At 41.9% G+C, this 15,981-nt stretch overlaps 1 protein-coding gene across 1 annotated transcript in view; it reads left to right on the top strand.

Moving 5' to 3' along the window:
- The first annotated feature begins 1,089 nt into the window (after positions 1 to 1,089).
- WDR26 (WD repeat domain 26) overlaps positions 1,090 to 15,981 on the top strand; it is a 32,414-nt gene continuing 17,522 nt past the window's right edge. The window contains exons 1-6 of the mRNA XM_042828250.1: positions 1,090 to 1,445; positions 2,666 to 2,765; positions 2,896 to 2,952; positions 9,476 to 9,612; positions 10,226 to 10,323; positions 11,088 to 11,244. Of these exons, the coding sequence (XP_042684184.1) occupies positions 1,090 to 1,445; positions 2,666 to 2,765; positions 2,896 to 2,952; positions 9,476 to 9,612; positions 10,226 to 10,323; positions 11,088 to 11,244 (905 nt within the window). The remainder of the gene's footprint in view (positions 1,446 to 2,665; positions 2,766 to 2,895; positions 2,953 to 9,475; positions 9,613 to 10,225; positions 10,324 to 11,087; positions 11,245 to 15,981) is intronic.

Raw genomic sequence — 15,981 nt, 5'->3', positions numbered from 1 at the left:
GCAGCCCTCTCTTCTCCAGACTGCCCAAGCCCAGTCTGTCTGTAGGAGAGGTGCTCCAGCCCTCTGATCACCTTTGTGTCCTCCTCTGGGCCCTCTCCAACAGCTCCACATCTTTCCTGAGTTGGGGGATACCAGACCTGGATGCGGTCCTCCAGAAGGGACCTAACAACTCTAAGAAAAACCTAGCTTGCTTCAGGAAATTCCAGCAGCCCTCTTCCATCCCTCTGGAGGACGAGCATGGCCCACCGTGACGGGATCAAGGCCTCATTCACACCAAACACCCACACCTTCACACCTCTCAGCTCCAGATATGCACCGCAGGGCTGACAGCAGCAGACACTGCCCATACCGCACTCGCACAGCCCCCGACGTGCCCCCGGACACCTACAGCCCTCACAGAGGAGTCGAGGGACCCCGACCCACGCCCCCTCAGCGGCCGCCCGAGAGGCCCGGAGCGCGGCGGCGAGGTCTGCCCCAGCGGCACCCCGTCCCCTATAGAGCCCGTCCCCCACCCCCAGCCCCGGGCGGCGGAAGTGTGTGTAGGGGGCAGTATAGGAATTTCCTGTGACGTCCCGGCCCGGACTCCATTAGGCTGCAGCTGGGCTGAGAGAAGACAAACCCAGCGGGCAGCGAGCGGAGCAGGCCGGGCGCCCGGGGCTGCCGGGCGGGGGCTCGAGGCAGCGGCGGCCGCCATCGGCAGAGGGAGCCCCGAGCGGGTGGCGGCGCTGCCTCCGGGACCCCCGGGGGCGCAGGGCCCCGCTCCGCCTCCCCTCACCCCCGCCGCCCCTTGCCTCCCCCCCCCCACCCTTCTCGCCCCCCCGGCTTCCCACCACGGCCGCTCTCGGCGAGGAAACTCTGGCCTCCGCTTCCTCCTCCTCCGACTCGGACACCGGCGGAGCCTCCCCGCCCCCGCGGAAGAAAGCCCGGGCCTCCCCGGCGGCGGCGGCGGAGGGAGCAGGAGAGCCCGGGGCTTCCGCGGGCAGAGCAGGCCTCACCTCGTCCCAGTCCCCCTCGCTCCCCGCCGGGCTCGCCCCCGCCGCCGCCCCGGTCCGAGGCAGCGGCAGCAGCACGAGCAGCGGCGGCAGCGCCATGCAGGCCAACGGGGCAGGAGGGGGCCAGCAGCAGCAGCAGCAGCAGCAGCAGCCGCCGCAGGGCCCGGAGCTGGGCTGTCTGGGAGCCCAGAACGGCGAGGCCTCGGCGGGCACGGCCGCCGGCGAGCAGCTGGCCCACGCCAACGGGCTGCTGCCCTCGGCCAACAGCGGCGGAGGCAGCCCCGGCGGCCTCAGTGTCAACAACGGGGTGCCCGCCGCCGGGGGGCCCGGCACGGCCGCCGCGGAGCTGGGGGGCGGCGGCGGCAGCGCCCTGAAGAAGAAGAAGCGGCTCTCGCAGTCCGACGAGGACGTGATCCGGCTGATCGGGCAGCACCTCCACGGCCTGGGCCTCAAGTAAGTGGCGGCGGGGGAAGGAGGGGAAGGAGGCCGGGCACGGGCCCTCAGCGGACCGGGGCGGCGCGGGGAGGGGAGACGAGTGCCAGGACAGCGCTGGGGGCTGGCGAAAATGGAGCCCGGACGCGTCGTGCTCCCCGTGCCGCTCCGCTCGGCGGGCCGGGGCGGTTCGGGAAGGGTCGGCAATATGGAAGCCGGGCCGCTCACTGATAAGGCGGATCGATAGCAACGTGTTAGCGGGGGAGAAGTTATCGGGTACGCGTAATGGAGCCCGCGGCTGGGCGTGGGGGAAGGCTTCTCGCAGATGAGCTCCAAGGTTTCGCTTGTCTGCTGGCAGCAACCGAACTCGGCCAAAACTGGCTGTTGTGTTCCGCTGCCGAGCCTTCGTCCCCGCCGATGGCAAAGGTGTCAGCCCCGTGTTTTGTTGTAGGCTAGGAGCAAGCGCGTTGACTCTCTCTTAAAATCAGAATAGGGGAAATAATTTTACACAGAAGAAAGGTGAATCTGAGAATTTAATCGCGACGTTTGCTTTGTGAGCAAGGCTCAAACCACAGCATTGTGATTCTGGAATAGGAGCCCTGCGAAGCCTTCACGTAGCTACTGCAAAACAAGTCTTCAAAACACAGTGGGCCGGGTCAATTATAAAGAACTTAGCACGCTAAATGAACTGCCCCTGACACAAGAGGCAAGTTTACAGCAACAGACAACTCGTGACTGTTCATAGACGGCGCCACAGTAAATAAGCTATTTTTAGTGTAAAGGGGGGGAGGGCTGCAGGTCCGTGAGTTTGTTTATTATATTTTAAGGAGCCAGTCTTTTAATACAGGCCTGTTGCAGATGTGCATAGCTCTGTGCTCGTTTATGGGAGGCGGGGGGGGGGGAGGGGGGCAGGGGTTGACAGCCAGTGGCTAACAGCTGTAGTCTTCTCTTCCTTCACGAAGGCTATCTGCTATGCAGGGCTGACTGGTGGCTGGTAAGTCACATCCTTCATGGTACTTCAGTGAAGCTCTCAAGCTAGTTGACTACTTGTTTTAGACGTAGGCAGCTGCCTACACGTCTCAGGCAACTGAGATAACCTTTTGGACAAGCCTCTGAATCTGGTGGTAGTCTTCTTACTTTAATAAAGTTACTTTTAAATGTGGTTAATTGTTATCGTAGCAGGCGGTATATTTGTGAGGGTGAAACTGGTCGGGTTTTTTTACACTGTATCTCTCCTGCAGCCAGACTGTTGATCTTCTCATGCAAGAGTCAGGATGTCGTTTAGAACATCCTTCTGCTACCAAATTCCGCAATCATGTCATGGAAGGAGAATGGGATAAGGTAACGTAGGGCTTCTAGGACTGTATTAACCAATGTTTAAATTGATAGTATCTATGAGAGAATTCAAAATCCACCCTCCTTATATACTTCTTTTTTGTTTGTTTTTTTTTTCTTATGCCGATTTCTGCAGGCAGAGAACGACCTGAATGAACTTAAGGCCTTAGTGCATTCTCCGCATGCAATTGTGGTAAGAGGCACACTTGAACTCTTTCAGAGCTGTATAGTTGGGCTAGTTGAATAGCGTGATCTTTCACTATGGAGTTAGTTCTTATTTTCTTTGTCGTTTAAGCAGCTTGCATGCTATCTCAAAATGTACTAATCTTTTCACTCTTTTCTAGAATGTGAGATAGGAAACACCAAAGTATTAAGCCTAGTATTTGTTTTAGTGAATAAATGTTGTTAAGTATACTTAACTGATGAAATATAGATCCTCTAACAGGCCTAAAATAGGTCTGTTTCCATGGAAATTGTCTGTGTTGAATACTGATTTCAAACTTGGAATCCTTCTCACAGTTGTTGTATTTATTGGAGTTAGGTTTCTCTTAAAGAAAGAAAAATTTGGAAGTAAAGATGCAGTAACGCAAATGTAGAGTTGGCATTGTCATGGCACATCCCGGGAATATAGAGGCTGCTATAGAGCATGAACAATACTGTTGCTTTTCCAGATGGTTTCTAAAAGAGCAGATGTATTTGTATTGCTGTTTGGGATTTTATTTGGAGTTTTTTCTCTTTGGCTGGCTTTTTTCAAAGATGAACCTAGAAATAGACGTTTGCAGATCCTGTGACTTGACAATTACAATGTCTGTTGTTATGATTTCAGTTACTTTGAGGAAAGTGTTTCTTGGCTCTCTTTTTCTATTTTGAGATCAAAAATGATTACTTAGCTCTGCAGACTGCCTGTTCTGTTGCGCTTAAATGTTTATTCTAATGAAATGAAGTTAGGACAGCTAGAGTCACTTAGGGAGAAAAAAGTGGCAGTGCTTTTTGAAGTGCCTGTGACTGTAAACAGTGGAGAATCAGCTGATGGCTGCTTAGCTCTACTTCTAGCTGATTCATTTGTTGTCAAGACAATTTCCTGTCCAGTGGGGGAGGGAAAGAAAGAGAACAGGAAGTGAAGTAGGAAAAACAGATGTTTAGCAAAACATAGGAGAATTTTTAAGAGAAGTTTACATTCTGCTCTATTGATCTGGCCAAAACATGACAGTTCCTAGTTAGACCAGTTGTTCATTTTTTCCTGTTTCAGACTTGAGAAAATGAAGCTCTGTTCCTCAAATACTTGAGAGCATTGCATGCAGTTCTTGATTGTCTGTAAGCGCTGGAAGTTTGAAACTGCTGCATGAAAATATGAATGTGATCATTTGAAGCAAATTTTCTCATGTTTCTCCCTTCAGAAGTTAAAAAGTTTCTTACTATTAAAGTGTTTCTTGTCTCTAGGAGTTGAGAGTTTTTAAGTGTCTGTCATTACTGTACTTTTCAGAAGAAATTAATTTGAGGGAGGAAAAGGGGAAGCTTGTTTTCTGCTATTTTGATCATCTTTGAAAGCATGCCTCTGTTCTTTAATGTTGACGTTTAACTGCTTTAATAAAACTGGTTACAATACAGATAACTGATGTAGACTGTTACCTGAAAAAAAAGAAAAGAAATAATTTAAGTTGTTCTCTTGTGTCTAAATTTCATATAATTTAAAACAGATAACTTCTAAATATTAGATGTCTTTATTCATAAGACAGTGATAGTTTGCAAGGATAAGTACAATTCTCTCCATCTTCACGCCCTTCCTTCCCCATTTTTTATTTTTATGTGGGTGAAGGGATGGGTAGGAGTTAGTGCAGTCAGCAACTGGAAACCTAGTAAAAGGCTGTTACAGGTAAGGAGAGATGCTTTGTGCTCTGTAGCTGTTCCAGACTGCAGCAAAGTGAGAGCTAATAAAGATGATAGATGTCTTGATTAAGGAGAGTGCAAACAAGATGATGCTGCAGGTAACTATTCAAAAACAGAAAATGAGATCTTTTAGGTTTGAATTCTGATCTGTTACTCATGCAGTGTGACTCAATGCATGCATGCAGGAAGAATGAGGACCTAAAGTTTAGATGACACAGTATATAAAAAACTAGGATGCATATTTCGTGTGTGTTTTTTTTGTTTTTTTTTTTTCTTGTCTCTCAATATGACCTTGTCAAAATAATGGGGATATGTACCTGCTTTTGAAATGTCTGTTCAGTGAAGGGGTTATGCATGTACTTTAAAAACTCTACTCCTGTTTTAATTGCTGATTTTTATAAAGTGCTGTAGATTCTACAGTTGAAAGCACTGAAGATGAAATGGCTGCTCTCCATTTGTAAACTTCAGATTTGATTTTAAAAGCTACTTGTGGATGTTGGATGGGGAGGATGTGGATGGGGAGAAGACAGTCTGCTATTTATTTCTGTTTTCATCAACACAACTGAGTGCTGTGTATTAGCAGTATAGCATGCGATTAGCCATGTTTACTTTTCCAGCATGTAAGATACAGCTGTCTTGAGACGAACTTCAGACTTGAGTCAAGCATAATAATTAATTTTTTTCCTTGGGTAGCACTTAAAAAATATCAGTTCCTAGTTAGCCCAACATTTTGCTTACTTTTGAGCTGTGCAGGCACATTTTAACATCTGTCTTGGGGAACCAACTGAATGTGGGAGAGAATCTAGATATCATATGTCTATAGTTTTAATCTAGAATATACTTCACAGTTGTGCACTTTACTTTTTTCCCATTTACTTGAGTTTTCCCCAAGTTCTGAAAGTATACAGCCTAGGAATGCAGCATAGAAAGTTATTGACTAGTGTCAGTGAAGTGCTCCACCTGTCTGTGTGGCAGCTCTCTTGCATTGAGAGGTGAGCTCCATTTAAGTGACATGATTTGATACACTGGATGCCTTCTTCAATTCTGTAGGGCAGAAAATATTCAGATCTTTACATTATCAGGTCTTACGTTCAAGTTTTGGATGTAACAGTTGTTAACTGTATTTATTAGCGTTGTGGTTTTGCAAGACTGTCCAAGTGCTAAAGATAAAAGTCATGGAAACCAGGGGCTTAGTGCTGCAGGCCTGTAAGTAGATAGCTACTGTGTTGAGAATATCTGTTGAAACATCAGGTAATCACTTCAACATGTCTTCTGGTTACCTTTTTTCATTTCAAAGAAGAGTTGTTTTGGTATTTTGAACCGTAGGCTCTTAGTACAGTAGAGTTGTCAAGATATGCAGGTCAAAAATAACAGTAAAATCTAACCCTAAAATTATGTACTTATGCATCCTGGTATTTAAACTACTAAAGATTTACTACTGTAACCAGTGTCAGAAAAATCTTATTTTCTCAACTATAGTAGGATACTTGTCCTGTCATCTTCAGTTGTTTTAACCTTTAGTTTGTGCTGGTGAATCATGCTGCATGTCAGGCTTCCTAGAACTTTAGGTTCTGCAAGGGGCTTTTCTGCTAAACATGAGTGTTAGTAAATAAAGGCTGTAGATTGGGTGTACATACTCTGGTTTTGCTTTCTTCAAACAAAACAAACAAAACCAGCAACTCTAGTTCTATTGAATGTCTGTGTTTTGCCTCAGGATGACCAGAGGCCCAGCCTGTACTTAAATAATAACCTCTAGAAACAGAAGTAATGTACTTTATCTTCATCCTGACTGTAGTGTTGAAAGACAGGGTGAGATGCTGTTAACTGAATGAAGAACAGTCAGGCTGCTATGATGAAACTGTTGTATTGAGACTCTTCGATGTTTTTTTGTAGACTGAAGAGACTTTTCTATCATTTGCTATAATCTTAAGTGGTGGTAGTGTCTGGATTGAAATTCTTCAACAGTAAATAATGTAATGATGTTGAATTTCCATTACAAACACTGAAATGGTAACAACAAATTCCAGGCGCTTCCATTATATTCTATGTGGTGTAACTCAAATTATAGTAATTTTCATTTCCATTTTTCATAAGGCAGCTAAAGAATATGGAAAATGAGCAAGTTGTACTTGGTGAGTGCACTGCGTCTGGTCAGTTTTAGTTTCATTGAGGTAAATGATAGGATTTCTGCTTTTGAGCTACAGTTGTCGATGTTCCAAACAGTTCTCTTTTCTTCATAGAAGTGATTGTTTAGGTTCTAGAAAAGTTGTTATGCTCAAAGTGGTCTTATCTGCCCTGAGAAGATTGTATTGGAAGTAATTAGCTGTTGTAGGGCATATGAAAGTAGCTGAGAGAAAGGGAAGACAAAACTCAGTTATTCAGTGAAATGTTTGTCAGGCAAGAGACGAGTTGCACAGAAATAAATAGTGGGAGGGAGTGTTTTGATATATACACACATGCACACGGGGAAAAAAAAAAGAGACTTGGAAGGATGATGTCACTGGAATCCTTCTGCCTTGAGGAGAATGCATTCATGGTATTGTTTGAGTATGCAATAGGGTAAGTTTTGGAGCGCTTAATAGCTTAGATATAATAGTTTTCCTATTAACACTTCAGTCTCTGCCTTTATGCTGTCAATATTTTACAGTGTGAAGCCGTTTATCTTTTATTCTGATTCTCCATTATTTTAGCAATAGCAGAAGTCTATGGTACTACATGTTCTGAATGCTTTGTATTCCCAATACACAAAATGTGCACCTGGCACTGATGACCCTTCTTGGGAATTGTATTTTCTAAACCAAAACTGAAATTACACTTCTGTGGGTGACTTGGCAACAGTATTCTGCATGGTAATATTCCTGTAACAGTTTCATGGCGCTGTTGAAATTGGCACTGCAAAAACTGGTTTTTAGGGATTTTGTGTGTCTGTCTGTATAAAATGTGTTTTCTTTCCTCTGAAGAAATGAAATTAACATGTTACTCTCTAGAAGTAGAGAAGAAAAGAGTAATTAAATACAGGTACTGTTATTACATTTAAGAGAGAGATAACAAGAAATGAGTAAATACTACATGCAGTGACCTAGAGAAGAAGAGTTGAAGGGATTACAGTTTTTGTTATAAACTGGAAACATCAGACTATTTTTACCTTTTAGTGATCATCAGTGTGAGGTGACAAAGGAGTGAAAAAAATGGTACGTGACTAGCAGCCCAGCTCCTCCATGCCTCCTTCTGAGCATGTGCACAGCTGGGAGAGGAAACTCCTAACCTTCCTGCTGCTGCTGAGTGCGCAGACAGCGTGAGGCCTGCTGGCCTAGTGGATGGGAGTAACCACTGAGGTTGGGTTTGTGTTTTGGCTTTTGTTTTTGTTAGTTGGTACTCGACCTGTCACCCAAACGTAAAAAGAAGCTGTTGTTCCTGGAGGAAGAGGACAACTGTAAAGCGATGCTCTATTTTCATATTTTGTTCTAAGATTCCAAATCCAAACAAACTGAAGAGCTCTATAGGGGATGTAATACAGGCATGCCCTTTGCATACGGACAGTAGATAGTTGAGGCTTCACGAAGCTTTATGATAATGATATAAGACTGTATATGGAAATGTTATTCTTCTGCAGAACTGAAAGTCTCTGGAAGTTAAAACTGCTTTGTTCTCTAGCTAAGATTTTACAGATTTGAAACCTTAAACTTCTGCATAAGCTTTAATAAGACAGAGATATCTTAATCTTCCCAATTATCCCTTTCCTTAAGGAGGCCAGCAGTCCGTCTGAAACTAACAAGTAAACATTGACCAAATATGTGCATGAAAATAGTGAGGTGGTGCTCGAGATCTGACAAAGCAAAGGAAACTGGTGGTTGAATTTGTTTGGTGTATTCCTTACAGAAGCAAATGTGATTTGCTACACGTGATTTTTATTTTGTTTTTCACTGATATGTGTATGAATGTAAGTTTTCCTCTTTAACCTGATGACTGGAGACCTCTTATCCCTCTGATAAGTGCTGGCTGTAACAAAGATGTGCAAACACTGAATAGTTTTGTCCAGAATTGGTCAAGCTGTCTAAGAATTTGGTATAACTGTAAGTTTCTAAAGAAATGGCCTGCTGTTTTTTAACTCCACATACTTTACTTGTTAGAGTAGTAGGGTTAATTGTTTACTTAAAAACAAAACAGGAAAGAAAAACCTGGAGAAGGTGAAAGGAAAATGATGAAAGAACAAGAAATAAAAAGTGATTCCTGAATTTTGGAAACTGTTATTTATTTTTATTCTGTACTCTTGAAAATTGATCAAACACCCAAGGAAAACAACTGAATGTGGTGCTACAAAGCAAGACCTCAGGCAGTGTCAGTTTTTTTTTTTTTATTGCCATATGTTATACAGCTATGCAAACAATCCATGTCAGCTCCTTTGTAAGCAGTATGAGAACTTGTCAAGTTGGCTTCTTGTGTTCTGTGCTGTCATGTGGTCTGTAGTATGTGATTAGTTGCTTTTGGGCTTTTTTCTTGAGCTTTTCTTTCTTCTTGGGCTTTTAAGTTTGGGAAGCCCCTCTAATTCAGGGCTGGAAGAACAGTGACTGAAAAGAATGTGAATATGAAATGGAGGCAAGTTGAAGGGGGGATCTGAGAAAGGAGGTAGGAGGATGCCTACATCAATAACTTAACTGCAGCAGTGTTGTTGAAAATCCAGCAAAAAGAAATTGAGTGATGAAACATTAGATATAGCTGTGTTTCTGAAGGGCATAGTAGAATGGTTTCTACTGTTCTGTTTAGGCTCAAACGTTTTCTGAAACTTCAGTCAACCTTTTTCCCCTGACTGCTGCTTTCTGTCATGTCAGAGGATGAAGTTTTTGCTGCTGCAGCAGAAGTACCTGGAGTACCTGGAGGATGGCAAGGTCCTGGAGGCACTTCAAGTTCTACGCTGTGAACTGACGCCTCTGAAATATAATACAGAACGCATTCATGTCCTCAGTGGGTAAGTGCTTGGACTTTGAGAGGACTTTTTGAAGAAATACTGTAGCTTTTATGGTAGCTTGTAGTGACTTTGTAAGCTCAAACTGCATTAAAGCTATTATCCTTTTGATAAATAATCTGTAGTGAGATGCACTATCTAAAGCGGTGAGTAAAGAAAAAGCATTCAGTAGATAATGTTATATTTTTAGATGCATGCGAGTAACTTGATATGATTTTTGTACTGGAACCCAAGCAAATACGTATGCATGTATGCTCATTTGATCTTGAGAATTATTGGTCTGTTACCTTATAACTAAAAAAATATGCTTAAGTTGGTGAATTTAGTCTAGGTTGTACTTAAATGAAAATAAGGTATTTTTACCTTTCTGAAAACAACTCTCTTGGGGCTCTTTTTATTTTCTTACCTACTGACAATTTGTAGGTGTCTGTTCTGAAATATGTCTGTATTCTTTGCCTTTCTTCCTATCATTCTAAGCTTAAGTAACTTGCTTCCAGATAATATATTCTGAAATTAAGAATGTTATATATCATGCTTAAAAGTGGAAAGAATGATTCCAGAAAGAGGTGTGTTGGCGTGTGTGTTTTGTTTGTTTGTTGTTTTTGTTTTTAAACAGGTATCTGATGTGTAGCCATGCAGAAGACCTGCGTGCAAAAGCAGAGTGGGAAGGGAAAGGAACAGCTTCCAGATCTAAACTTTTGGACAAACTCCAGAGTAAGATGTTTGAATGTTTAGAGTTTATTTCCACCTCTGTAGTTCAAATGCATACTACATAGTCATGTATCGCAGGAAATTCATTCTAACTGCATTTACCAGTTGGTGGTTTTCTAGTAGTTCTTTATGTGCCTCTGGGTTTTGGTCTTTGAGAGCTAAAGATTAGCTATAATTACTTAGTTCTGTTGCATGCATTAATAATGTAATTTAGTGATGAATTCCTCCATTGGGTCAGGGGGAAGTTTGATTTGTAAATGCCAGCTATAGTGAGAGGCTGAAACTGTCCTAGAACCACTGTGAATACCAGCAGTAGTTAACAGTGATCTCAAACTGCACTGTGGATTTCAGTTTCTCCTCTGGTTTCTTGTGGCTTGTGTAACACCATGGATTTTTGCAGCTCTGACACATTGTATTCTTCATTTTGATAGTCTTAATTGAGAATTTCTCAGATGAGCCCAACTGATGCTGCTTTATAATCTGACAGATTTTGTGAAGTACTGGGTTGTGAGTGAGCTTGTGTAAATGATGTTTGCTTGCCAAGACAGCATATACGGTAGCTGTAAATATCTTACAGCTCTGTTTTCCAGAGACTCATGCTTGCCATGTCTACAGGTATACATCTGGAATTACAAGCTGTGTGCACTCTTTTTCGGCAGCTTTTTGCGTTATTCACTGAAGTCTCTTCCAAAAACACTTAAATCAATAATTGCTTTTACTTTTAACTTGGTTCTGATATATGTATTTTTCAACAATTTTTTTAATAGCATACCTGCCTCCCTCAGTGATGCTTCCTCCAAGGCGTTTACAGAACCTGCTGCGTCAGGCTGTGGAACTACAACGGGACCGGTGCCTATATCATAATACCAAACTAGACAGTAATCTAGATTCTGTCTCGCTGCTTATAGATCACGTTTGTAGTAGGTAAGAAGCCCTTTCTACTTGTAAGATGGATGGCAATATCTTCTCTGTGTTCCTTAAAATAATTTAATTGTGCCTACTGTTTTGAGGGTTGTGAAAATGATTCCAATGTGTTTAACAGTTCTGGGAAAAGGCAGGTCTTATAAATTGGATGGTAGAGGGTGGAACTGGATACATTCATATATTGCGCGTATGGAAGGCTTTGGTAGCTGGATATGAGGCAATGGTGCCATACTTAAACTTCAGAATTGTAATTGGGTGGGTATGAGTAGAATATGTTTTTATGCTAAGCCTTAGCTACTTGTTGCTCCGTAACTTTGGGCAGCCATTCTGTTTATTAGTCAGTACATGACTGCCACATTTTAACTAGGCTATCACCAGTAAGTTAAATAGGTTCTGCCTTCAAGCTTACTGAGATGAAGAAAGCCTACTGAAGCACACGAAATAAAGTCAACTTTTAGCTTTTAATGGTAAACGATAAGGTGCTTCTAAGATTTACGGGTTGGGGAGCTGAAATACGCAGTATACACTTGTTTAATGTCTAATATGAAGAAAAAAAGTTTGGGAAAATAGTTCTTAATAAGGTAGTAAAAACTGAGAATCTCTTCTATGTGCATATTGGTGCTGCTTCTGGATCCTTAAAATGCCATGCTCTAGACAGAAGCTGGAGGCTCTTGTTGTGGTGTATTTTAATTTATTTTAACAAATACTTAATTTGACTGGCTTTCTTTTTATACTGAGAACTTGGCCAAGGATCTAAAAATTCAGTGTAGTTTTTTTTTTGTTTTTTTTTTTTTGTTGTTTTTTTTTTTTTTTTTTTAGAAAACTGGTGTAATACAGTAATTCAGGAATGAGGGTTAGAACACCTGCAAAACTCAGCCTATAGACAGTACCCTTCTATGTTTTTCCTTTTTCTTTTCTTTCATGTAGCGGGCTAAAACTTGGGCTTACATGAGACTTTTTTTTTTTTTTTGAGCCAAGGTTAGTTCATCTGAAAAGTTAAGTTACTGTCTGATGAACTTGCTTTTAGAGATCTTATGAACTTGGCTGCTTTGAATGCTTAGAATCTATTTTGAAAGATACAGGCTTTTGTAGTACTTGCTTGTAACCATCTTAAGGTTTTAAAATTATTATATCTGGAACTTTATTCAAGTATGTGTTTTTAGATTGTTGTTACACTTTGTCTGCTGCATCACACTGTTCTAGTAGTTTCTCATGTGTATGGACTTCTGACTGTTGCTCATTTTAAGAGCTATTGGAAGTGATCAGAGAAAGGAATTGTGGCTTTCCCTACTTCAGAAGTGAGTCTTAAAAACAAGCTAGCAGAGTGGTTTAGTCTTTTCACAAGCCCATAAATAACAGATGTTCTGTAGAACATCAGTGTGTTTAATCAAACCTTAAAGAGCTTAAAGTCAGCTGTAAAAAGTGTGAAGGTGGACTAGATAGAACTGGATACCACGTGATAAATGTGGACTCCAATTCCACTGATCTGAATCTACTTGCTAACATGAAAGTTTGGCCAAAATAATATTAAAAAAAAAAAAAAAAAAAAAAAAAGCAACAGAAGCTCTTCAAAATAAAGGCTTCCATTCTGTCCTCAACTCAACCTGTTGTAACTACCTATTGCAGGGGTCTGAGATCAGTATGTGATACGCTGTACATGCTGCAATGCTTGGGCATAATGAGGTGAGTTAAAGACAGTGGAAGCCAAAATTTGATTAAACTGACAGATGCAACAGTAGTCTAATAGTTTAGACAACTTAAGTACTGTAACAGCTAAAAAAAACACTGACAACTCCTTTTTTAGTTGGAACTAATGTTTTGGACTTCTGGCAATACTTTAAGAAAGCATGCTTACAAGTGCACTAATGGGTAGAATGTTTGACTAAATAACTTCACAAGAGCAGGTGGTAAGAGAGAGGAAACTGCTGGGAGTGAAGGTGATACATGGAGTCTTACTGTGCATTCTGTTTTGATAATAGATGCTATTGGAGGGGGGTGATCACTTCCATATGTGGGTCACTCTGGAAGTAATGCCTTCTGTTTATGTACAACAGACACAAAGAGCACAGTAACACTATTTGATAGAGTGAGTTCTCAGCTGCAAAATGCTATCTGTCAACACAGCCACCTCCATGAGCTATGCATTTTTGCCGGTGTTAAACAAGAGCCTGCATGCTGCACTCTTTGAAGTCTGGCTGCCTGGAACGTGGCTTGTCTTTCACATTGCTGTTACTACTGCTGAAATGTGCTGTGCGCCACCTCCCTGTGCTGTTATTCACTGTTTGGTCTCCATAAATGCTCAGTAAGCATTGATGAATGTCAGTGGGCTCAGTTTTTTCTGCGTGGAGGAAATCAGTCACACTCCTTTGCTCCGTACGCACTTCCATGTCAGATGCCATTGTGTCAGAGTGTCCCTCTGCTGCCATCTGTTGCACAGCAACAAAAGGTAGTGGAATATGGGTGGGAAGGTTCCACCTCTACTGCCATACCACCGCCACCTGCCTCTGATGTCGTGAGCCAACATAATACAGTAGGAGGCATTACTTTGGGAGCAGCCCTTGTGTTTACACGTATGAATTTTTACTTATTTACTTATTTTTACTTGGAAAGCCTTTAGGTGGTTTTTGTTTTCCCCTGGAATTTTCTAGCTTTCATGTAAATACACCTAAGTCTGAATTCATAGTGAAACCCGAGAGAAATGAATGCTGTTGCATTTCTGCATGCTTCTAATAGGCTAATGCAGCATTTTTGAAAAAGAACTCTTGTAGAAGCTGAAGAATAAATCATTCCACATACAGTGAAAAGTAGCTGTTAGTAGTAGTTAAATTTAGGGTTCTGTACATGCAACAGTGGATAACTTTATTAGATACTTTATTTCAGTATGTGAACAACGTAACTCAAGTATGTTGCGCTGAACAGAACAACTTGTAAGGAAACAAAAAAGCAAAACAGTTTGAGTTAAAATAGCATCTCATTATGTAGACAAGAAACTACTGAATAACTGCAGCATTATTTAATGTATCGCTTGTCTGTGAAGTAAATCTTGCTGGGTTCTGTTTCATTTGGTGGACTTTTGAGAGAGCTCGGATCTGACTGTGTTGTGGATAGCATACTTCAACATCCGATGGGTCTGCAGCTGTGATATTGGCTGTGCTTGTTAACTTTTTTTTAGTAACCTCAAGGCTTCCTTTCTGTGGAAATGGTTTACTCCAGCACTGTGCTGCTGCTTCTTGTCTTTAAGAAAAGCACCCAGGGTTTTAATTTTGTAAAAGCAGTGCTTGTATTTTAGTTGAGTGTTTCTTTTAGTGGCATATGCTGAAATGGATGTCTTGGGATGCAGTACACCCTTTTTACTTTGTATGAATTATGGATAAAGAATCTAACTTTCAAGAAGGAACTGCTGCTCTGAGGAGAAATGTTAATTTACTACAACATGGCTAAATAATAATGAAGCGTAGCTCTAGCTGTAGGTGCAGGTATCTGTGTAAGGACTTGTTTGCCTCCCTTTAGGCTTCAATAAAACAAAGTCATCTTTCATGGGTGGAGCTTTTAACCTTGGACTCAGGGCTGTTCCAGTGGCAATTAGACAACTCCTGGTCAGCTTAAGGCAGAATAATACAGAATAGACTTGTGTTAGTCTATTAGAAGTGACTAGACATACCAAAGGAAGATGGATACAGGTATGTGTATATACAATGTGGTTATCCTCCCCTGTCATAAGACAGGAAATGAGGGGATGCGTGGTGGTTGAGTGTTGCTCAGTGGTCTTTAAACACAGGCTGGGATGCATCTTCTAATAGAAGGAAATGAACTGAGAGAATGCAGTCATTGTATTAATCAGAAAATTCTGGTTTAGAAGGTAGCTTTTCAAGGTGTCTGCTAGCTTGGCTACCACCAACTGTATATTAAAATACAAATGTAAGGAAGTAACCCTTCTTAGGCCGGCTTTTTCTTGTAATGAGTGCAGCTGTCCATTTGCATAGGATATTGTTTTTGGAGTAGTAACTTCATATCTCTTTAGAGCTGCGTTGCCCTGTTGTGCTGGCATCATAAAAACTCTCTGAAAGATTAACACTCTCCAGTATACCTGTAGTTCAGGAATAAATGTTAATGGTTAGGCGTTAACTTTTAGTGCATCCAAACACTGAACTTCATAACTGCAGTATTATTTAAAGTCTTTTACAGTCATCTGCTCTAAAAGCCTGCTTTTACTTTAGACTAGCTCCCAATTACTCTTGTAATGGGCAAGCAGTGAATGAAACAGAATGTATCTCCTGGTCTTAATATTTTGACTGTTAGCCTTTCCTCAGAATGTAACTAGAAGATTAAATATTAGCTTTAAGGAAACACTTGATCCTTTCAGTAGTTTATCATATAATATTTAGTTTGATAAGTATTTAATGCATTACAAAATAGCGTGGCTTTGGTCAGGGGAACACTTAAAGCGTTATTAACATGATGATGATGGTGAGGCCCTGGTACAGGCTGCCTAGAGAAGCTGTAGGCATTCAAAGCCAGGTTAGGTGGGACTTCGGACAGCTTGGTCTGCAGCCCTACCCATGGCAGGGGATTGGATGAACTTCAGAGTTCTTCTCAAACCAAGCCATTCTGTGATTCTGTTGTGTTATGCTTAAAGTTGTGTGTGTGTACAAGGAAAATGTAAAACAAACAAATGAAAAACATGCTACGCAATGAAGAAAACCCCACAACTTACTGCAAGCTCCAGTTCAAGAAAGA

The sequence above is a fragment of the Centrocercus urophasianus genome, unplaced genomic scaffold (genome assembly GCF_019232065.1).
Source record: "Centrocercus urophasianus isolate 14NV4802_14NV808 unplaced genomic scaffold, USGS_Curo_1.0 seq_10, whole genome shotgun sequence".
Lineage (NCBI taxonomy): Eukaryota > Metazoa > Chordata > Aves > Galliformes > Phasianidae > Centrocercus > Centrocercus urophasianus.
Note: the sequence above shows the minus strand (reverse complement) of the source record. Positions and strands in the feature narration are given on the sequence as shown.